Source organism: Perognathus longimembris, chromosome 28 (assembly GCF_023159225.1).
Source record: "Perognathus longimembris pacificus isolate PPM17 chromosome 28, ASM2315922v1, whole genome shotgun sequence".
Taxonomy (NCBI): Eukaryota; Metazoa; Chordata; class Mammalia; order Rodentia; family Heteromyidae; genus Perognathus; species Perognathus longimembris.
In genome coordinates, this window is record NC_063188.1 from 101,766,342 (window position 1) to 101,790,211 (window position 23,870).

The following is a 23,870-nucleotide window of genomic DNA, read 5'->3' on the forward strand; positions in this document are numbered from 1 at the left end:
CGTCTTTTACTTCTTTCTGACTGAAATCTAATGGTATAATGGGGGCAATTTTTGTATTTTCAAAGTAGTTTCTAAAGTGTTACCAAAAATGTTGGTTGCTTTTGAAAATTCAGGTGATCTCTGTAAATTATAGAACAAGACTCAAGTGTTGTATACATATTTCAATCTATTTTTATTATAGTAATCTTTTCTACTATGACTACTCACACCTTGATTTCATAATATGAAATGTCACTGAACTATTAAGGTATAAAAGAATATGAGACTATAACCTACATCTAGCTGCTTACCACCTAGCATTACTATGTTGTCATGTTTCTGATCATTTTAAAAATCAGTAGAGGTGCTGGGAATATGGCCTAGTGGTGCAGTGCTTGCCTCGTATACAAGAAGCCCTGGGTTCCATTCCTCAGTACCACATATACAGAAAAGGCCAGAAGTGGTGCTGTGGCTCAAGTGGCAGAGTGCTAGCCTTGAGCAAAAAGAAGCCAGGGACAGTGCTCAGGCCCTGAGTTCAAGCCCCAGGACTGGCAAAAATAAACCCCAGTAGATTCTGGATTTCACTTCAGAGATGTAGAGAGCTGTGGAAGTCCTTCCCGTGCTTTCAAGCCCCCCCCCCCCCCCACAAAAAAAACTCAGCTGACTGGTAATTAAGAGAGAACTGAGTTTGTAGAGCAAATGACCATTTCAAAACCTGGAGAGACAGAGTACTTCCTGTGAGACACAGGACAAAGCCTGAGCTTTTGCTTATGGGAGCCGAAGCCACCAGATGCCATGGAAGTAGAAAGGAATCCTGAGCTAGAAAATGTGACCAATTGCTGGGCCTGCTTGAGAGTTTGAAGCTCCTGCGGAGGAGCTTCTACAACCCTTTGCAGGCTTTTCCTTTCAGAGGCCCACTGGCACTCGTAGGGAAGATTGGGGGAAATCCAGAGAAAGCTCATGGTGCTGGCTCAGGAACCACCGAGAAATCTGCTCAGAACCTTGGCCTTTAAGGTGCAAAAAGACTTATTACTGTGCAAGGGAAAGGGCTGATGGGAAGGCTCTGTACTGCTGCAGCTGGGCCAAGGGAACTCACCCAGTCCCCACCCCTCGTACTCCATGTCATATGAAAACATATTTTCATCTGCAGGGGAGAAGGGCCTCATGCAGGAGATAGACTAAGAACATGAGTGCTAACCACTGCAGCCTGGGGAGGGGGAGGGGGAGGGGGAGCTCCAGCTCTGGAGTAGAGGCAGAAACACCTGTGAAAGCTACACAGGCTCGCTGTGCAGCACAGAGACTGAGGATTAAGCGTATTAGAGAACGGACCCCCTTCAGCCCACAAGCATGCCAGCAGGCCCTGGGCCTAACAGCAGTGAAAGTTCCAGCAGGAGGAGCTGCAAGAAACAGGCTTGCTCCTGGGAACAGTACAAAGGGAAGCCCCAAAGCCAAGAGAGAGGACAAGAAAACCCCATGAGAGGAATTTGAAGTCTCTGGTGTCTACAGGATTAACAACAGTCCAACTTCTGTTTAGATGAACACATACTAAACATACTAAACACACATTTACTTCAATATCTACTACCCTCTACAAAATGTCACTCTTTCAACCCCCAAATATAAGGCATACCAAAAATACCCAGAAAAACAAATGGAAGAGACACAGTAATCATTAGCACCACATATAGATTATACCTGTTGGAGTCACCAAACCATATATGCACATTTCCCAGCTGTCAACTGAGTACTCTTTAGGCCCCAGGTGACCTTTTGGGGTGACATTTTTGGACTGGGCTTAATGAGGCTTGAGCTCTTGGAAAGCTTAAGTCTATTAGAGGACAGAGACCATAATCACAGATGGGCACAAAAGATAACTATAAATGGTGAAACTATGCAATGAAAGAGGGGAAAAAACAAAGTGACTGGTAGAGTGTGGGCTCTTAGCTAGCGTATTCTGGAAGAGCTTTCAGAGGGAGGTGATGTTAGAGCTCATATGTGCATGATGAAGAGGGTCCTGCCATTATTAAGAGCCATCTAAACAGAAAACATCAAGTGGAGAGATATGAGGTATGAACGAGGTTGGATCCTAATGCAGAGGGAAGCAACTGCTGGTTGTCGTGGCTAACTTAGGGAGGAAAATGGTGGATGCGCTTTCTCTTGCTCACATAATTCTCTTTTTAAAATAAAAAATTTCATGTAGGAATGACATCTTTCTCTCCTTTTTTGGAGGGTAAGGAGACTCTATTATACTTTTTTGGCAACTACTTCAGGATGTGGCACAGAGTGAAAAGAAATGTGAATTTGTGATTGTGAGTAGATAACTTCATTTCTCTGGTAAAATTGTATTGCTTGTCTCTGTAATTGCAGATAATGTATATTAGCTCAGCTACTACTCCTTTGCTTTCCATCTCCTGCCCCAGGTAGTGGTTAATTTTGTATTATAGCTGGGAAAACTGAATCTCAGAAAGTAACTTGACTCCACAGGTATTCCAAATCTATTATGGGTCAGTCTTAGTATTTGAACTCTGGTGGCCTCTAAGAATCATGTGGAAAGATGGAGGTTCTTAAAAGTGGAAAAAAGAACTGAACAATGAAATATATGTGTTGAATTCTTTTTTTTTTGGCCAGTCCTGGGCCTTGGACTCAGGGCCTGAGCACCATCCCTGGCTTCTTTCTGCTTAAGGCTAGCACTCTGCCACCTGAGCCACAGCGCCCCTTCTGGCCGTTTTCCATATACGTGATGCTGGGGAATGGAACCGAGAGCTTCATGTGTAGGTGGCAAGCACTCTTGCCACTAGGCCATATTCCCAGCCCATGTGTTGAATTCTTATGGTTAGTGTGCCTTTGTTAGAGCATTGGCTGGTGAAACTGCCTAGGAAAATGGATTTGATGAATTCACATTGAACAATCCAGCACTTGTGCATTTGTTCCAATTGCTTGGAAATAGTAAACGTGGGTAGTTTGAATAGTTGCAACATCTCAATTCCTTCTGCTGTCTTTCTATGACAAATGTTACTATATAATATTAATACAGTGAATGTTGTCTAACACTTATCACCAACACTTTCAGAATATTCTGAAAACCAGTTTTTGTGATCTCAATAACTATAAGTAATTAGTATCAGTCTGCTGTGTCGCAGACTGCATTTTTTTTACCTCCTCAAATGCCTTCCATTCATTTTTATACTTAATCTTTATTCTTTGAGATGAAATGAGGAATAATATAAATAACCATATTGAGAACACAATTGGAGAGGGAGAACATTGTGTTGGAAGAAGAGGATGGTTGGGGGCTGGGAGTGTAGGTTAGTATTGGCATAAGGCTGCTGGTATTTGATGATGATTTTTTTTGTTTTTGAAGAAAATGCAATCTGAGTAGAGTGTTCTCCAGCTAGCAGTCATAACTGAGGACCTACTCTGTGCACAGTTCATTTAGCTGTACCATTCATGGGATCACATGCTGGGAGACAAAATCAGCCCTTTTTTTTTTTTTGCCAGTCCTGGGGCTGGAACTCTAGGAAAATCAGCATTTTTCTATAGGGCATCTGATAGTCCAGAGAAGTTAAGTAACTTTCCCAGGGGAACCCAGCTTGTAAATATCAATTCTGGGTTTGAGCCTGTAGGTGTTTTAACTCCAGTCCGTGGTCTCTTAACCCTAACTGTACTATGGTAGAGAATATATTGTCTGGGTGGCCTCAGCTTTATGGTTTTTTTTTAAAGCTAAAGCAGATAGTAATTAATTAGCATGAGAGATACCCAGATCTCAGGTTCTAAAAACTTGCTGGGAATCCTGGGCTGAGCTCTGTGACAAGATTAAAAAAATAAAGCCATGTCTCAAATGAAACCACGACTTCCTGTGAGCTCCTTATGATGTTGTTTGACGAAGAGAAATAAACATGAATTTTTCAAAAGTTTCTTCAAGTATATTGATTTTTATAAATGGATACAATTAGTAGGTCTCATTAGTTCCAAGAAGTATTTATCCTGGCATGCTTTGGTTCCACGTAGCACTCCTTAATACTAAAAGGTTTTGCAGGTTCTGCTGCTTTCACTCTCTAGGATTCAGATGTGACAGATGGCTTTAAACATGCAAATGTTGATGCTGCCAGCACAAGTGGAAAAATGTATTGCTTTAATTTATAAAACAGACCGTGTCTAGTTTCTGACTCCCTTTACATTTTAGCCTGACCAGCTCTATTTTCTGGGAGAGTGGAAAAGAGTAGGGAAAGGATTGGGCCCTGTTGTTCCATTATCAAATCCCAGAGGACTGAGGGTGTTGCTCATGTGCTTTCTAGGCAAGCATGTGCCAGGCCTTGGGTTTCATTCCTAAGTACCACTCACCCAATCAAATAATTATCCATTTTTTTTACAGCATGCCCTTTGATGGTGCTCTCTCTCACTTGCAAAGGGGATACAACACCCCCCCCAAAGCCAGGTGGTGGTGTAGCCCAGGTTCCCGAATTCTAATGTACTCCTTCCCCAGATCTTGTTAGATGCAAGTTCCCATGAGAGTCTGGGTTGGGGCAGATGGGTGTGGAGAAGCTTAGATACTGCAAGTATAAGAACTCCTTGGCCGTGCTGATTTGTGAGTGTGTGTGAGTGTGCGTGTGCGTGTGTGCGTGCATGTGTGTGCACGTGCTCTGGTCCTGCGGTTTGAACTCAGGGCCTGGGTGCTGTTCTTGAGCTATTTTTACTCAAGGCTAGTGCTCTGCCACTTGAACCATAGCCCTATTCTAGTTTTTTTGGTGGTTAATTGCAGATAAGAGTCTCATGGACTTTCCTGCCTGGGCTGGCTTTGAACTGGATTCCTCAGATCTCTGTTTTGAGTAGCTAGGATTCCCGGTGTGAGCCACTGCTGCCTGGTGGCATCCATACTACGTTTAGTAGAAGGGGTCAGTGGCCTTCCAGAGTGCAGCCTCTAGTGCAGCCTGTACAGATCACTAGAATCACCTAGAAGGGGTGGGGGCTATTAAATAGCACTATTTTCCAGGGCTGTACCAGATCTATGGAATTATAAAGGGTGAGAGTAGGGGGTGAAGCCAGCAGATAGTTGTTGGGCTGAGGGGAAACTACTGAGTGCTTTGGATATAAAGCTGTTATCTTTGTTTATTGGGGGCAGGGAGGGAGGAATACCAGCTTGGAAAACTTCATTGTAGGAATCAGATTGAGGAGTGGCAAGCTTTCAGACATCCTAAAGAGCTTTGGAGCTCTTTGACCTAAACTGTGTGACAAGTCTTACTAAGCACTTCCCTCCCCTGAAAGGGAATTGAATTGTTTCTTATGACTGTATCCAAACTGGCTTAAATCAGAGAGCATGGAGAAAAAAAGTACTTAATGGTTAGCTTGCTGGCCTGCCTAGCATTAGATAATGTCTGCAAAAGCTTGAGGAGTGTGTCCAGGGAAGCCAGGCCCAAATATGGGAAAGAGAAGTCATGATTATGAGGTAGGAGTTGAAATTACCATTGCAAATATTTAAAGTGTCATTTCAGCTCTTTCGTCTGCTCTTGGGTTTAGGGCTCCATTCTAGTGGTGTGTGGAGAGCCAGGATCCACCAGAAAGAAGGCTGGGATTGTCTTGGTTGTGATGAAGCACAGATTCCACAGGGAAGTTTTGTGGGTCACTCTTTTTTCAGCATGAGAACTAAGACTCTCCAGCAAGTGTTTTGTTAGCATCTGCTAAACTTTACTATTCATATTTTTTTGAGGTCAGACAGGAAGCTAAGACCCCAGATGAGGACTGATTCTTCCTAGGTTTTGCTCCTTCTTGGAGCTATTGTGTCCCCCTTTTTAAGCTACATTAGTTGTGCAAAGGGGGAGGGATTCACTGTGACATTTCCACACATATACAAATATATTCCAGTCAGTCTCACTCACCAACCCATCACTCTGTCCCTCTCTTAACTTGCAGTCTTTATTCACAACTGTTTAGCTGGGGGTACCCATGGCTCATACTTGAGGTCCTAGCAACTTAGGGAGCTAAGATCTGGAGGATGAAGGTTTGAAGCCTGCCTGGATAGAAAAGTCCATGAGACTCCATCTCCAAATGAACCTGCAAAGAAAAAAACAACTAACTAGGCTGGAAGTATGGCTTAAGTGGTAGCATGCCAGCCACGAGTGAAAGGGTTGAGTGAAAGTGGGAAGAACTAAGTTCGGGCAAACAAAACAGAACAAACAAGAAAAAACAAAAACAAACAACAACCCTGTTTGCCACCTCGTGTCCTTATCTTGTCTAAGGAAAGGAAGAGAAACTTTGGAACCTCCTTTTTCTTTTCTGCCACTTGCACGGTGTGTGGGACACATTGTGTTTCATTCCTCGGAACTTCTAGCTCAGCTGTGATTATCTGAACAGAGAAGCAGGTCTCAGAGTGATCAGCACCAGGAGCCTGAGTCTTCCTTATTGTGTTGTAGGCCTCAAGGGATCAGGCTGTGTTGCCTGCCGAGCTTGATGTCACTGTGTAGGACAGTTGGTATGGGTGACAGCAAGCAACCCTGGAACCTGCCTCTGGTTCTTAGACCTCCTACCTCAAATGACACAAGTGACCTGTGAGAGAAAGGGTTGCCCTTCCCAGGGGAAATGTCAGAGCAGTTTCAGGGTATCTGTTGAATGTCTTCTATGTCCTAGTGCTGTTTTAGACCCTCTCCCCCTCAGGCAAGTCTGGGAGAGGGACAGGTAGAAACTTACCTTTCTTTCTACCCATTATGCTATGTGCCTAGTGTGGGAAGGGAGCCTCTATGGTAATAAAGAAGCCCAAGAGTCTGAGGAAGAGAGGATCAGATGGGGGATGGGCGAGTTCCACCACAGAAGAGGATTTAGTGTGAGCAGAGGCCTGGAGGTGCACTGCCTCTTTGATGACTATCTGGAAATCAGGCCTTGCCAGGCCATAAAATGGTGTGTGTGTGTGTGTGTGTGTGTGTGTGTGTGTGTGTGTGTGTGTGTGTGTGTGTAAAGGGATTGTGCATGCTATTGTAAGAAAGTTGGATTTTATAGGTAATAGGGAACCACTGAAGGAAGGATTTAAATGAGTAAACCTCTCCTGAATGAAAACCTGCATCCACACAGCTTTAAGAAACACCTTTGTGACCAGGCAAACAGTGGCTCATGCCTGCAATCCTAGCTACTCTGGAGGCTAAGGTCTGAGGATTGAGATTTGAAGCCAGACTGGGTAGGAAAGTCTGTTAGACTCTTTATCTCCAATTAACCGCCAAGAAGTTGGAAGTAGAAATATAGCTCAAGAGTATGAAAGAGTATGAAAGCTCAGGGACAGAGTTTAAGACCTAGGACTGGGGTGCACACACACACACACACACACACACACACACACAGAGAGAGAGAGAAACAGCTTGTGTTGGTAACTCACACCTGTAATCCAAGCCACTGAGATAAAAGGATTGCTGTTCCAAGCAGCAGGGGCAGAAAAGTTTGTGAGATTCTTGTCTCCAATTAACCAGTAAAATACCAAGCTAACTGAGTGCTAAAGGTTCATTTCACCCACTCATATCAATAACAACAGAAACAGAAAAAAAATAGTTTTGCCAAATCTAAATTTACACACCATCAGTGCATTCAGTGTCCTAGTCACTGGTTTTTAGTACATAGTTGCACAAAGTTTCAATCTTATTCTCAAACATTTCCATCACCTCCCCAAAGACACTTTGTGTCCATTTGCAGTAACTGCCCATTTACTATGCCTAGCCCTAGGCTCTTTGTAATGTCTCCTTTTTCTTTAACATTAAGGGAATGTTTTCAGCGAGTATTATTTACTTTAAGGAGTATCTTTTGCCAAATTACAAACTCTTGCTCTCCAGCTACTGCCTAACTCATCCCTGTCAGCATGCTTTTAGATTTCATGTAACAGAAACCTGTCTGGGACTGTCTTAAACACACACTTGTTATCTCACATAATGGGAGGCTAGAGGAAGGTAGACCCCAGGGGAAGTGTGAGTTGTTCAATGTGAATGTGACATAGGAAACCTGTGCTTTGTTTTGTTTTGTTTTTGCTGCACCTTTCATGGTATCATTGTGGTAATAGCTTCACTTCAGGACTGGCTTCTCAGTTATAGCATGGCAGTCATTGATAGCCTTTGGCAGTGTGGCCTTTGCTTTCTTATTAACAGCCTATATGGAAGAGTTCATGCTTGCAAGCTGATTGGGTGAGTTTAGTTCCTGTTGCCTGCTCTGAACCAGTGATTATCTTAGATTTGATTAGGCGACTCTTCCTCCAGAAGGAAGGGAACTGGGGTAGGCAACCAAGAGTGCTCACTTGGAACTTTTGGGCAATCACATTGAATTGTTTGTACCCCATTTCCTTTCACTTGCGGGGGGATAGCTTTTCTATGTTAAAGACAGGCAAGATGATCATCTGACTTTGAGCTTATTATCTGTAGAAACGTAGATATCCTGGCTAGGTGATTGGTAATGGATGTGATTAGTGATTCCAATAGGCTGGAGAATAATGGGAGGTTTACCTTTGGACAGTTTAACAGTGAAGGCAATATGGGGGATGCTGTTAACATTGGCACATGGGAAAATATTTTCTCATATTAGTAAGATCTGTGTGCTTTAGAATGAAATATTAAAGTAAAATATAACTCGTAGTAAACATAAAAATCACTGATACCTAGTGATTAGAATCATTCCTTGGGAAAAAAATAAAAGTCCTACTCCAAACATGTGTCAGTATCCTAGTACACTATGAACTCAAAATTACAAAAAAAATTGACTTTCTTTCAAGATTAATTTACACTTCACTAAACCAACTAGATATTCTGCCAGTTATTAGGACTTTAAATTCTGCTTTATATATCATAAAAATCAAGGTGGGCTTTTGCATTGAAAAGTCATTTAATTGTAAACTGTATATCAGAGTCTATTTCAGGGTGAGGTTTGTCCACATGTAAGTAATGAGCATTTGCTGGTGCAGCTCTTAATGGTGAGAACGGATGTTGAAGAAAGCAAACACCATATGCCCTTTGTTTCCCGTGCATGTCTCTCCTTCTGGAGGCCTGGGTGGAGTGTCTCAGCTGTCTCAAATAATCTCCATTTTGCTGTTACTGCAGACTCTGCGGTTCTCTGCCTCTCTTCTCTCTGATGTTAATTATAACTTCTTCCTAATTAGGTGGCTCTTCTTCCTTTTTGGTTGTAAAGGTTCCACTCTCTCAAGTGCCAAAGATTGGATTAATTTTGAAAGCTCAGTTTCATTTGATTTGTGACCGAACTAAGTGCAAAGAATTGAAGAAGAAAAAAAAAAAAAAAACCCTCACCAGTGTGACTGTATAGTGGGAGGGGCAGGAGGGTTGGGCATGGGACAGGATGCTTAGAATAATTCTGCTGCCAAGTGAATCAGTGAGAGGCTTGTAGTTCTGGGAGAGCACGGAACTCAGTCCTGCCCAGAGTTCAGCCAGCCACATCTCACCGTTTTATTCTCCACAAAATGGATCCTCCAGCAGCCAAATCTCCAAGTATCACAGACTTGTCTGAGAGTGTAAGTAGGCCATAGGTTTGTTTTGATTGTTCTGTCTGTATCTTTTCTAGCCTGTTGCCTAACTATTTCATAGGCTAGGACCTCTGTCCTTCTGAGGTAGTGACAAATAGTTTTCTACTTGGACCCAGGTGTTGATTTTTCTTGTTTATAGTGAAAGGGAATCATCTCCCCCACCCTCCACCCCACCAAGCTACCCTCTGTAACAAAAGTAGCTTCTTTTGGCTGAGTCTGTCTTCTAGCAGCATTTCTAAGGATTTGAAACTATCTTGTCATTTGGCTTGGTCTTTCTTTCCTTCTGTGGCTGCTGTCTTCAGCAGATGCATTTCCCCCAAGGAACACTGCGCACTGACAGCCCTATCTAGTCAAATCCTGACAGGCATCCATTTTGCTAGTAAGGGACCCCACGGGGTTGGGGGTAGGTAAGATTTCTGGGGCAGCCAGCAGATTTAAGAGTCTAGGATGGAGCCAGGTGTGCAATTCAGCTTTCCTGTGGTGGGATGGAATAAAGGGGATGGTATAAAGGGGATGGCAGGTAGGAGATAGAAAGTCAGAAGCACTGTTCAAAGCCAGGTACAGGTGGCTTACTCCTGTAATCCCAGCTACTCAGGAGGCTGATATTTGAGGATTAAGGTTAGAAGAAGCTACTAGTCCAGGCCAAAAAGCCCACAAGATTTTTATCTCCAATTAGACAGCAAATAAAAGCCGGAAATGGAAGTGTGGCTCAAGAGATAGAGCATCAGCCTTGAGTGAAAAAGCCAAGGGTAGATGCCCATGGAAGTATCTGGATAAGCTTAAATCTCTATTCAGCTAGCACAATAGCTTTGTACCTCTAACAAAAATCCTTCAAAGATGGATGCCAGTGGCTTCCGTCTATATTCCTAGTTAATGAGAAGGCTGAAAAGACCATGAGACTCTTTCTGCCATAACTAGCAAACAAAAGTCGGAAGTGTCGGTGTGGCTAGAGCGCCAGCCATGTAAGAGCTCAAGTCTCTGAGTTCAAGCCCTCATACCAGCACGTGCACACAGAAAAATCCCTCCAAGTCTTAATGCGTTTCATCTGAATTTCTCAGTCATAGCCTTTCACAGGACTTCTTGTATTTGAAGAGACAAATATGAGAGCACCCGCCTCAACCCATCCTTCCCCTGGTGTATTCTTCCACAAACACAAAGTATGCTGGATGCCAGTATTTAAATGTCACCAATATTGCTCTTTTGGCTTGTTTCAAGGATGCTTTGTAGACCACCAAGTTCTCTTGGTTGGTTCATAATTTGCTCTTGGGGTTGGCCAGTTGGATGGTCAAGTGATCCTACAAAAGTGGTCCTAAGGAGAGGGGATTAGTGTGCTCTACTTATGTGTCACAGATATGTTGGAGTTGATGTTTTGGGTTCAGCTTTGAGTTTAGAAACTAAACTTGAAAGATTGTCTAGGGGTAAGAAAATATAAACTCTGATGAATATCACTCAGCAGTTCATCTAATTTCTGATTTACACATATTCATAGGGGCTGGGTAGCTCACCTCTAGCTACTCAGGAGACTGAGATCTGCGGATTGTGGTTTGAAGCCAGTGCAGTCAGGAAAGTCCGTGAGACTTTTATCTCCAATTAACCAACAAAAAACCAGAAATAGAGCTGTGGCTCTAAGTGGTAGAGTGGCTTTGAGTGAAAAAGCTCAGCAACAGAGCTCAGGCCTTGAGTTCAAGCCCCATGATGGACCAAAAAAGTATTCTAAGCACTCCTGGGTCATCTTCTCTAAAGGGACTACCTCCATCTTACATTTTCTTTCTTTTTATATTATCACTGTGTATGTGTGTGTGTGTGTGTGTGTGTGTGTGTGTGTGTGTGTGCGCGCGCGCACCAGTGACAGGGGCCTTACACTCTTGACACGACTCTCTTTCTCACAACTGGTGCTCTACCTATCACTTGAGCCCTATCTCCAGTCCAGCAATTTCCTAGTTAATTTAAGATGGAGTCTCACAGACTTGTGCCCATACTGACTTTGACTTTGAACCTTGATCCTCCACATCTCATACTTCTCGGTATCTAGGATTAGAAATATAAACCAACAGAAACTGGCTCATCACCATTCTTACAGAGTAGTTGTATCATAGCCTGGAAAAAATTTTGTTGACTCATTGATTTATTGGCATATGCTATCTCCTTGAGTGGAATTTCAGCTCCAGGAAGGCTGGGGCCTTGGTCTGTTTTATTCTCACTGTGTCACTAGCCTCTACTTCAGTTCTAGTTATACAGTAGATGCTCATTAAATATTTGGTGACTGGATAGTTGTTTTGGATAATTTAGTGGATGATTTTTGAGTAGTTTGTGATTGCAAGCTAATAAAGCCAGTTCTATTATTTTCTGTGTGGGACTCCCCTCCTCCTTCATTCTACATCTATCATAGCTTGGGCACATTGGGGACATTCCAGACCTCAGGGCTCTGTTTCCCTCTCTTCATAAGCCTTTGGCTGGTATCCCGAGTCACCCTTTAACTGTTTTAAGCATCATTTTTGTTCTCAAAATGAAAACCACCTGTCTTCAAAGTGATTTGCTTAAAACAAATGCTTAGTTCTTGAGTGAGGCCTTTTTCCCCTTCTGCTTTTTTTCCTACTTCTTGCCAAGAATAATGGGAAAAACCCTATTATATTGGAAAGTGATTTTCCCTCTGGTCAAGAACACAAAGCTGGATGATTTATCATCAAGTTTGCTGGGACAATTGCTTTCCCTGCCCCACTGTGTGTTCTCAAATGTTAGTGGTTTGTTCTCCCTGGGCCTTCAACAGAGTCACATGATTGGGGCTCAGCCATGGCACAGCCCCCTTCTTCTAGCATTTCCTTCAAGTTTCCTCCCTACTGATAAAAAAATCTACCTTAGGACATAGTGTTATGGCAGCAGAGCTAGAAACAATGTTTATGTAGCACCTCATGGCAGATTGTTCATCAGCTTACCACCAATACCAGTGAGAAGACATTGTTATCCTCACTTTTGAAATTGCAAAATGGCTTGGTGCTGGTGGCTCACACCTCTAATCCTAACTACTCAGGAGGCTGAGATCTGAATATCACGGTTCAAAGCCACTGGGTAGAAAAGTTGACATGACCCCAATTTCCAGTTAACCCCCCCCCCAAAAAAAACCCAGCCAGAGGTGGTAGAGCACCAATCTTGAGGGACAAAAGACAAGTGGGAATGTAATGCCCTGAGTTCAAGAACAAGTACTAGCACAAAAACAAGAGAAAGAAAGATGGAAAAACAGAGATTCAGCAAAGTGAGGTGACGTATTTCTATTCACACAGGTTGTAATAGCCAAAACTAGAATCCAGGTCTGTCTGACGTATTGGTCATGTGCTACAGTTAAAAAAGTAACTCAGGAGCTATGCATGATGGCACATAGGTATAATTCTAGTACCTGGGAGACTGAGAAAGAAAATCTTAAGTTCAGGGCCAACCTAGGCTAAGTAATGGGTTCGAGACCAACCTAGACTACACGGTGAGGCGTCTCAAGAAAAGAAAAAAAAAACAGCCATAGCTTCTCCTCCCTTCCCCAAAAGAACCCTATGACAACTTGGTGCACATGTCTGCATCGGACACACATATAATTGAAATATGTTTTGCAAATGAATAGTTTTTTTCCACAGTATGCATGGTGCTCTCTTGCACTCCTTAATTCCACAAAAAAAAAAAACAAACAAACTGGTATTGTCTTTGTTTTTGTGCCAATACTGGGGCTTGAATTCAGGGCCTCATGCTCTCCCTTGGCTATTTTTTTTCACTCTATCACTTGAGCCACACCTCCACTTTTGGCTTTTGGCTACTTAATTGGAAATAAGAGTCTTATGGACTTCTCCGCCCATGCTGGTTTCGAACTGCTATCAGATTTCAGCATCATAAGTAGCTTGAATTATAGGCCTGAACCAGCAGTGGTTTGCCCTTCCTCCCTCCCTCCCTCTCCCCCTCCCTCCCTCTCCCCCTCCCTCCCTCCCTCCCTCCCTCCCTCCTTCCCTCCCTCCCTCCCTCCCTCCCTCCCTCCCTCCCTCCCTCCCTCCCTCCCTTCCTTCCTTCCTTCCTTCCTTCCTTCCTTCCTTCCTTCCTTCCTTCCTTCCTTCCTTCCTTCCTTTCCTTCCTTCCACAGAGCTGAGGACTGAACTCAGGGCCTTGCCCTTGCCAGACAAGTGCTGTTCCACTGAGCTAAATCCCCAACTCCAAGAGTTTTTATTGTTTTTGCCAGAACAGGAGTTTGAACTCAGGGCCTTGTGCTTGCTAGTCTGGAACCTTATCTCCCAAGCTATATGTCCAGTTCTTTTTCCTTCCCCCCCCCCTCTCTGTAGAGTGCTAGCCTTGAGCAAAAAAAAAAGCCAGGGTCCAAGCCCCAGGACTGGCAAAAAAAAGAGTACAGATTGCTGAATTTTCATGCACTGAATCTGTCTTGTATACCTAGCACCGAAGCAAAACACATGTCACTGATAATAACTTCTTTGAATCAGGACAAGCCTAGAGTACAACAAAAATGGAGAGCATTTAATTTGTTCTAAGTTGTGCACATACAATTATCTGCTAGACCCTCTCTTTGTGGAAGTCTGTATTTTGCATTTACAGTGATGGTGCCTGGCTGGAGTTTTAGATCTCACAACTGCTGAAGGAGTGGAATGTGGCCTCCCTAATGGCTGTCAGAAATTGGCACCGAAGGAGGGCTGACTGAGGATGTGCCTGGTAAAATGAACAGGTAGAGGGAGGGGCAAGGCCCTCTAGTTGAGTATGGAAATGTTCAGCTGTGAGAATTTATTATCATAGTAATGGAGACTTTACTGAAATGGACATAGTGTGGGGGAAGGGGATTTGTGATTAATGTCTCCCCACCAGAGATTAATGAACATCTATATAAAGTAAGGATCATTCACTTCTCATGAGTATTGGCATTTAAGGAAAATTGTTTTAGCATACTAAATAAAATACTGATTTCTTGGCAAAAAATCTAGATGAATATCTATATAAAAGCAAGCCAGACATACTTAACATTCCAAATGTAAGGATTCTGTATGGCAAACTTGGTGAATACACTATACATAATTTCTTGTAATAAAAAATACATAGAAATGAGGGGTTAATACTTTTTAAATAATTTTTATTGTCAAGGTGTTGTACAGAAGGGTTATAATTACACAATAAGGTAATGAGTATATTTCTTGTCATACTTGTTACTTTTTCCCTCATTTTTCTCCCATCTTTCCCTCCTCCCCAGTTCCTGCCCCCCTCCCCCCAGTTAGGCAGTAAGTTTACAACATATTGCCTTGTAAGTATGGCTGTTGCATTGGTTTGCCTTTTACCCTTTGTCCCACCATTTTGATGATCCCCTTCCCTTCCCTAATTCAGACAAAATATATACTATCCAGAGTACCAAAATCAAATACAGTGACAACAGGGGCTAAACTGTAGGGAAGATAAACAAAAGAAAAAAATAATAATTTCACATAGGGTGTTAAAAATAACAACAATGACAAACCACGTGTTTCCACATCTTGGAGTTCATTTCACTTAGCATCATCTTACATGATCATATGTCCATAGCTACTGAGCTATTGTGATCATCTGCTAGGACTATCCTAGACATATACCAGGGTTAATACTCTTAACCTGCTTTTAGACATTGGGTGCTAGCTATTTGTGGGACATGCAGGGGCATGTTACATCAGAAAGGGGCAATTAGCTGGCCCCGCCTGTTTCCCAGCCCTGGGGCCACGTGGCTATTACTCCCGAACCTGGGTCCTAGCTGGCCCCACCTGTTTCCCAGCCTCGGGGTCAGGTGTGGCTATTACACCGGAAAGGTGGTTCTAGCTGGCCCTGTCTCCCAGCCTTGGGACCATGTGTGGCCAAGATGGTGCCTAATGGTGAACCCGGAGGGGTCCTGTGGGCTGTGACTTAAAATAAGGCCGCCTCTTAGGATTGGTCCCTCGGCCCTTCCACCCTTGACAGACAGCTCAGGCCTCCCCTACAGTCCCTAGATAGGTGCACGTACACCCCTCCCCTTCCTGCCGATCTTTGACCTGATTGGCTCCTGTGCCTTATTTAATAGAAGGATCTACCTCAGTAAACGAGACTTTGCACTGACTTAGCTCTCCAACGCGTCTGATTGTCCTCCAGTGAGGGAGGGCTGGGTGCGGGCGGTCCATCGACCCTTTGCTTTCTTGGCTTGCCCGGTCAGGGCGTGCTTCCCCATCTCTCCTTCGGGTCAGGAGAACGTGGGAGGCTAGAGACCCCCGACAGCTTTTCACAATAACTAAGTTTGGAAGTTGACTATTGGAAGTTTGTCAGATTTACTAAGGTGCTCATGAACAGATGAGTGGATTAAAAATGTGTTATATATCCACAGAGGGTATTATTCAGCCATCGGAAGAATGAAATTATTTACCAGAAAATGAATCCCCATGCTAAATGAAAAAACAAAACAAAACAAAACCAGACTCATAAAGACCAATACCATGTTAAAAACAAAAACAACACAGACAAAAAAATCTCAAGTCGAGCATTGGTGGCTCATGCCTGTAATCCTAGATACTTAGTAGGCTAAGATCTGAGGATTGCAGTTCAAAGCCACCCTGGACAGGAAAGTCAGGCTTTTATTTCCAATAAAATACTCAGAAAAAGCTGGAAGTGGTGCTATGGCTAAAGTGGTAAAGTGCTAGCCTTGAGCAAAAAGAAGCTCAGGGAAAACACCCAGGCCCAGAGTTCAAGCCCCAAGACTAGCAAAAACAAAAAGACTCAAAAGGGGGGGATTTTTTGAGGAGAGGAAAGAGATCAGCAGCAGGAAGGAGAGAGAGGATAAGAGAGAGCAAATGAGGGGGTGAATATGGACAAAATACATTATATACATGTCCTAACGAAATCCCTCATTTTTGCAATTAACATATCTAAATATATATAAACAAAAAAACAGAGTGCTATACTATGAAGTTTAATTAAGTATTGCCTTATGTGAGATTATCCATAGCTAACTTTTATGGTACTACTGGTGTTTGAACTCTGGTCTTTCCACTTGCTAAGAGGTACTCTACCACTTGAGACTTGCCCTCACCTTCATTTTTGGGAAAGGAGTTCTTTTTTTTTGGCTGTTACATATTAATAAAGGTATTACTGTTGAGTTGGCACATGGACTAGGCAATATGATTTAAGGCAGTGATAATGTGCTAAAAATAAAGACTTACTGAAACCCTAAATGTGTGTTCATTGGCAAGCCTAGACAATTAGAGTCCTGGGATGCTAATGTCATTCATATGTGCATGGTGCTTTATAGTTTACAGCCCCCTTTTCTTTTGTATTTTTGTGTTGACGCTTCTCTAAATCCTAAGAAGTGGATGGCACCATTCCTAAATTACAGAGGACAGAGTCAGATCCAGAGCATGGCAGGATTTTCTGCTTCAGGTCTTAAAGCAAGAAAAGGGGTTGATCATATATTTTGTCTCCCAGGTTGGTACTAGATAGGTCTCTTGGCCATATGTTCTGACAACTACCACTGGAGTATACTGTTCATGGAGGATTAGCAACCTACAGGGAGACAGAGTATCCTAACGCAGAACTTGTCAACCTCAGCACCATTGCCATTTTAAGCCAGTTAATTCTGTTGTTGAGGCTGACCTGTGTCTTATACAATGGTTATCAGCACCTTGGTCTCTATCCTCTAGATGTCAGAAGCACAAGTGGTGACAATGAAGAGTAGATATTACTAAATTTCCCTTCGGGTGCACAGTTGCCCCCACTATAAACCACTAGCTTAACATAATATCTGCATTTTAAAAGAGGAACTCTATAGTCAACTAACTAGTAAAATACTGGACTGGAAATGTGGTTCAAGTAGTAGAGTCCCAGCTGTGAGCAAGAAAGCCCAGTGAACAAGAGCAGGAGGCCCTAAGTTTAAGCCTTGGTACTGGCACAAAAATAAACAATAAAAGAGATAAAGGCAACCTTGAAATATTAGACCTGTTATCGTTCCCCTCTCCAATTTCTAATGTACCAGAGAAGCCATTAAAAGACCAACAAAGAGAGAAGAGGCAGGGAGAGAGGAGAGATCAGGGAGAGAGGGGAGAGCAAGCAATATATTTCATGTTGAATTCTCATCCACAGAGAGCATTATATCTGCCAAGGAAGAAGGAAAATAGCTAACATTTAAAAAAGTTAAAACCATATATTTAAAAACGTTATCATAGAAGAGTTGTGGATCAGCCAAAATGTATACATACAAAAATCTTTTGTGATTACTGTCCAGAGGTCACCATAGTTCACATTTTTTCTCAATCTTCTCCTGACCTTTTTCAACTTTTGGGTATAAATGTCTACACATTGATAATTTTCAAATAGGTTCATAGTAAAATGCCATAATCAGTTTTCTAAGATTTAACATACTAAAAATATATTTCTATAATATAGCATGACCGAGTTTTCAATGGGTGCATAGTAGTTCATTATATAGTTACTGGACAATTTATTCGCCCAGCTTCTTGTCATGTATATTTATTTGTTTCCAGTTTTGGTTTTGCTATTTCAAGTGAAGCTATGAGTATTCACATGCGTATTTAAGCCCTTCACAGTGCACTTTTTTTCCTTATAGAAATTATAATTGCTGTAATTTTTAGCATCCCCTGAGAAAGCTATGCAATTCATAATGTTCTGGATTATATTTCATTTATGTTATATACCTTTACCTCTTAATATTGTATAAGATGCATTGATAAAATTTGCTTTATGCCTTAGGCTTGTACAGTGCAGTGTGGAAAGCTCTTTGATTTTTTAAAAATTAAATGATGACTAATAAGAAACCATTTAGGTTTCATACCTTGTTCATGAAACCTACTCTTACAGTATCTTGATTCTTCCTTAGGAGGAATCAACCTGGTGAAGATTGTCAAACCTTCCTTTAAGACTCTGCACTGTTGGGCTGGGAATGTGGCTTAGTGGTAGAGTTCTAGCCTTGAGAAAAAGCCAAGGACAGTGCTCAGGCCCTGAGTTCAAGCCCCAGGACTGGAAAAAACAAGACTGCACTTCTGAGAGAAATTTAAGGCTATGTACTTATGAAGTCTCATTGCTTGTGTATTTTTTATATGTGTTTTATGTACAAAATTATAAATTCATAGTAAAATCTTTAAGATTCCCCACCGTTGCCACTCTTTGATTTTACATTCTCACAATTCTCCTATTTGCATACAAAATTAAATATACAAATATTTTTAAAATCCACAACCTAAGCAACAATGCATTTGTCTATTTTTCTGCTCTAAACACTTCATTCTGTTTAATTGATGCCCTATTTGGGGTTCTTTTCAGCTTTTCCTCCTGCAACAAATCACCTTTTATGAGTCTATGCAGGGGCTAAGTGCCTACCAGTAGATTTGCTGGGTATTGCTAAATTGGCCTTCCATCAACTTGATTCAGACTTTTTTTCTGCCTGATGTAAGCTATTAATTACTAAATTAGCAGCATAAATTTGGAGGAGACCACGTTCTCTCTGGAAACTGTTGTAAGGACTGGGGTTTCCTGCTTTTGGGATGTACTAGGGAATGTATGTTTACTGGTTTTTCCTCTCGAATTGGCCTGAAACTGGATTTTACTTTTGTTTACCCATGGAGAAAAAAAGTACATGTATAATGTTAGGAGACAATACCAGATAGGCAACTTTCTGAGGAATATTGGATGAAAGTCTCAATTAGAATTGAAGTGGCCTTCTACAAATTGATTTTGATAAAAGGAAAATAATTGAGGTGGCTAGAAATGGACCCTCATTGCTAAACATGTTGCAATATTTATTTCTCAGTGGGTCTTTGAAACAGAATGTGCCATTGTACATTGTCAATCTATAATGTACTTTGTACAAATGTAACATGGAAACATAGTCTTAATAAATGTCAATATAACATGGTGTAATCATATTGTAATCATTTTTACTGTCTTCTCTTTCATAAAGTCTTTTCTGATATTTCCCCATTCTCCAGCTTTTCCCATTCCATGCTAACTTATTTTACACTGCCGTTTAAAAAAATAATTATTATAGTTGATGTTGCATTTGGAATCTTTTATTCTTTAATTTTATTTTTGACCAGATTTGTTTACATAATCAAATTATAATAAACACTTGGTTTCTAGTCCTCATCCTCCTGACACATAAGGTTTGGTACATAAATATTTTGATTAGATGTTCATCATCGAATTCCTCTGCTTGGTAAAGTATCCTCCCCCTCATCCCCTCAGTAGAAGCAGGTCCCAGGGAACCTCTCAGATGTCAGTGAGCCTGAAATTGGGCCAACTTTTGGCCCCTTTTCTAATGCTCTAGCTTATGCTAGGAGGGGCATTAGGAATCTACCCTAGGAGGTAGAAGACGAAATCTGTTTAGGTTGGGCTGGGAATATGGCCTAGTGGCAAGAATGCTTGCCTCATATAATGAAGCCCTGGGTTCAATTCCCCAGCACCACATATATAGAAAACGGCCAGAAGTGGTGCTGTGCCTCAAGTGGCAGAGTGCTAGCCTTGAGCAAAAAGAAGCCAGGGACAGTGCTCAGGCCCTGAGTCCAAGCCCAGGCCTGGCCAAAAAAACAAACAAACGAAATCTGTTTAGGTTTGGCCCCAGGTTGGGTTCTTTCTTTTCTTGCCAGCTCTCTGAGGGTTTAAATCAAGGGCCTACTGAAAACTCTCTCAGATGCTTCCTGGGGGATGGCCTAAGACTTGAAGAGAGATTTTTTTTGTAGGTTATGGGGCTTGAACTCAAGGACTGGGTGGTATCCCTGAGCTTTTTCACTCAATACTAATGCTCTACCACTTTGAGCTAGAGCATCACTTCTGGTTTTCTGGTGGTTAATTGGAGCTAAGAGATTTCCTCCCTGGGCTGGCTTTAAACCGAGATCCTCAGATCTCAGTCTCTTGAGGAGTTTAGGATTATAGGTGTGAGCCACTGGAGCCTGGCCTTGAAGAGAGATTCTTAAAAAAAGAAACCAGAAGCTTTTATTTTATTTTTATTGTTGTTCCAGTAATGCATTTTATTTTGAAGTAACTGAAGAGGGCTTTTTAGATACAAAGGAAATGGTCTTTGTAGTCAGATGGTTCAGGGTTGGTGGGGGAGGTCTGTGACTTTTTTCTTAAGGGGTTGTTATGAGCTGAATTGCAGTATATATATGTTGATTTCCTGGTTTGCGAGATAAAGATTCTGCTGCTAAAATTGATTGAGGTGGTATGAATACTTAGTGTACTCAATATCCATTGTATTAGTTTGTTCCCACTGCTGTAACACATACTACAGGCTGAATGGTTTAACCAATAGAAACAGAGAATTGACCAATAAGGTCACGATGTCAGTAGGATTGGTTCCTTCTGAGATCTGTAAAGATTTGTTCCATGTTATTCCCTTAGCTATGGGTGATTTAGTGGCTGTCTTTGGTAGTTAAATCCACCCAATTTCTGCCTTCATCCTTCCGTGCCATCCTCCCTATGGGTGTATCTCTATCCAACTACCACCTTTTGTAAGAACTTCAGTCAGATTAGGGTTCACTTAAGTAACTTCATTTAAATTTGATCATCTGCAATGATCCTATTTCTGAATAAGGTCAAATTCACGGGTACTGGGGATTAAGACCTGAGCATCTTTTAGGGGACATCCAATTCAACTTGGAACAAATTATATTGGAACCCAGTTTGTCACCTATCTACCTCTTTCTATGTCTGGAAATTTCTTTCTGCCTGGTCTGTTACTTCTGTCTGTCATGCAGGTTTCAACTCAGAAGTGACCTTCTCCAGAGGCCTTTCTTAGCCACCTTCAATTACATCAAACTGGATTTTACTTTTGATCAATTGGATGAGTGACATAAGATTACAGAGTAGAATTCAAATGGGATTGCAAATTATGTTAAGCATAATTTATTCTTAAAAGTGTGAGAGAGCTCATCTCCACCCCAAATCAGTGTTACTTGTAACTTTCTTGTATATGTTGGCCAAGTCCTCACCACAGATGCTATTTAAATATCATTTTGTGCCTGTGAATTGAGATGTCGGGCACCTTCTGAATGTCATGATGTTTCTTGTTCTGTGTACAGAGTATGCCAAGAGGATTCAGTTTGTTGAATTTGGATTTTTTGGCATTGAATCAGATTCTTTTCTAAAGGACATGTAGGTCTAGAAAGCTTGTGATTCTTGAGTAAAGAAGGTGTTCTCCAATGCTAGTTAGCATCTGTTGAGGATATTCTTATTGCTAAAACTGCTAGGGGTGATGCAGAATACAAAAGTAGTATAGAAATATTTCCAAGATAACACAGTTTGCATCCAACAGTTGAAAAATATGCAATCGTACATGTACAGTTGTGTGAAAATAGAAATGAAAAGTGGGTGCCTGCTGTGGGCCAGAATTGTCAAGACTTTGTGTGAGAGCTTAACCTAGTTAGTGCTGCTTCTGATAATCAGAGATCTCAGAAGAGGAGGGATCATCATTCAACTGTGTAATAGTCCCAGTATATAGTGAGCTAGCATGTTTGAAGTTAATTTTGTTCATAGGATAGGTATAGTATGATTTGTAACTGGAAAAGAATGGAAATATCCCACAATTTATCATTTGGGGTTATATAAATTATAGTACAACCATCTCATCGAATATTCTACAGCCAGAAAAAAGAATGTGGATGCTTGTTAGCAATATGGAAAGACATTCCAAACATATCAAGTAAGAAAAGGGAGATATATTGCAGTGTGAATGATATACTGATGTATGATAGTTGTTTAAAGAAACTGGTAGAGTCAGTGAGACTCTTAACTCCAATAAACTACTTAACAAAGGCAGAAGTGGCGCTGTGGCTCAAGTGGTAGAGTGCTAGCCTTGAGCAAAAGAAGCTCAGGGAGAGCACACAGGCTCTAAATTTAAGCCCTGGGACTGGCACAAGAAAAATAAAGCAAAGAAACTGGTAGATACCCAAGAAACTCATACTCTATGGATGGTAGTGATAACTTCTTTTTTTTTTTTTTTTGGCCAGTCCTGGGCCTTGGACTCAGGGCCTGAGCACCGTCCCTGGCTTCTTCCCGCTCAAGGCTAGCACTCTGCCACTTGAGCCACAGCGCCGCTTCTGGCCGTTTTCTGCATATGTGGTGCTGGGGAATCGAACCTAGGGCCTCGTGTATCCGAGGCAGGCACTCTGGCCACTAGGCTATATCCCCAGCCCTAGTGATAACTTCTTGAGAATGTTAGACTAGGGGAATGAGAACTAGTCTGTCTTTCTATTTCTGCCTCCTCCTCTGTTTCTCTCTCTGTGTGCATGAGGTTTGAAAGTTGTAATATATTTTATTCAGAAAGTTAAAGCCAACTGTACATGGCTCATGCCTATAATCCTAACTACTCAGGAGGCTGAGATCTGAGGATTGAGGTTTGAAGACACTACACTACCAGAACCCCCTGCCTTTGTCTTTTTCAATCCATAATCTAGTCTAGTGAGAGAAAAAAATTAATACAAAAATGTTGAGAGGAAAAGGTATCCTTGGTCACAAAGGTAAAGAGGAAGGTTTACCAATTTCTGCAACTCAAAAGTACTTGGGAGAGGCCTGGGATTTGTCTTCCTTTGCCCAGTGTGTGGTGCTATCCTGAGAACGGAGTGGCTATTCAGGAAATATTTATTGGAGGAGCCATCTTAGTTTGAGCAAGTATAGCTATGAGTAGGCAGTTGAATCAGATGAATTATAAGGTCCTATTTGTTTCCATTATTGTTTGAGTCTGTTTTTAAATTTATTTGTATGGTTATTGTAGAGGCGATATACAGAGGGGTTACAGTTTTATGAGTCAGGTAATGAGTACAATTCTTTTTGAACCACGTCTCCTCTTCCCTCATTCTCTCCCAGTTTTTCCCTTCCATTCCCACTCACAAGATGTACAGTTCATTTTCCACATAGTGTCTAGTGAGTACCACTGTTGTATTTGTTCACCCTTTGTTCTACCTTTGTTATGCCCCCTTACCCTCTCAAATACAAACTATCAAACAAGACAAAAGGAAAAGAAAACAAAAACAGCACCACCACCAACTAAAAATATCTCTTGTTTCCTTTTCTTGGAGTTCATTTCATAATTATTTTATGTAACTATTTATAAAATTATTCATATATATTTTATATAATCATATGCACATAGCTATTGAGTCTTTGTCATATCCTCCTTTGGTCTCAGTGTGTGAATGTGTAGAGTCCTATACAATTTGTCAGGTTTGTTTGGATCTATTATTAAATCTAATGGTGAAAAATTCACTCTCTAGAAGACTCTAAAGAATAGAGGAGTGGGGAGTAGAGATTTTTGGGTAGACATCTTTTCAACATTCCTCACATTACACCACAAAGGTGGTCACCCGCAAATAGAACTATATCAGACTGTAGTAGTTCTTAAAATAACAATTCAGATTTGGGAATTCTTTGTTCA

At 41.6% G+C, this 23,870-nt stretch overlaps 1 protein-coding gene across 4 annotated transcripts in view; it reads left to right on the forward strand.

Moving 5' to 3' along the window:
* Sh3kbp1 (SH3 domain containing kinase binding protein 1) overlaps positions 1-23,870 on the forward strand; it is a 311,679-nt gene that overhangs the window by 75,591 nt on the left and 212,218 nt on the right. Inside the window, exon 1 of one of the 4 annotated variants that reach the window (XM_048336006.1) lies at positions 9,342-9,460. The exons of the other annotated variants lie outside the window; for them this stretch is intronic. Coding sequence (XP_048191963.1) covers positions 9,410-9,460 — 51 coding nt within the window. The 5' untranslated portion in view covers positions 9,342-9,409. Of the gene's footprint in view, positions 1-9,341; positions 9,461-23,870 lie in introns of those variants that run through there. 4 annotated transcript variants of the gene reach the window in all.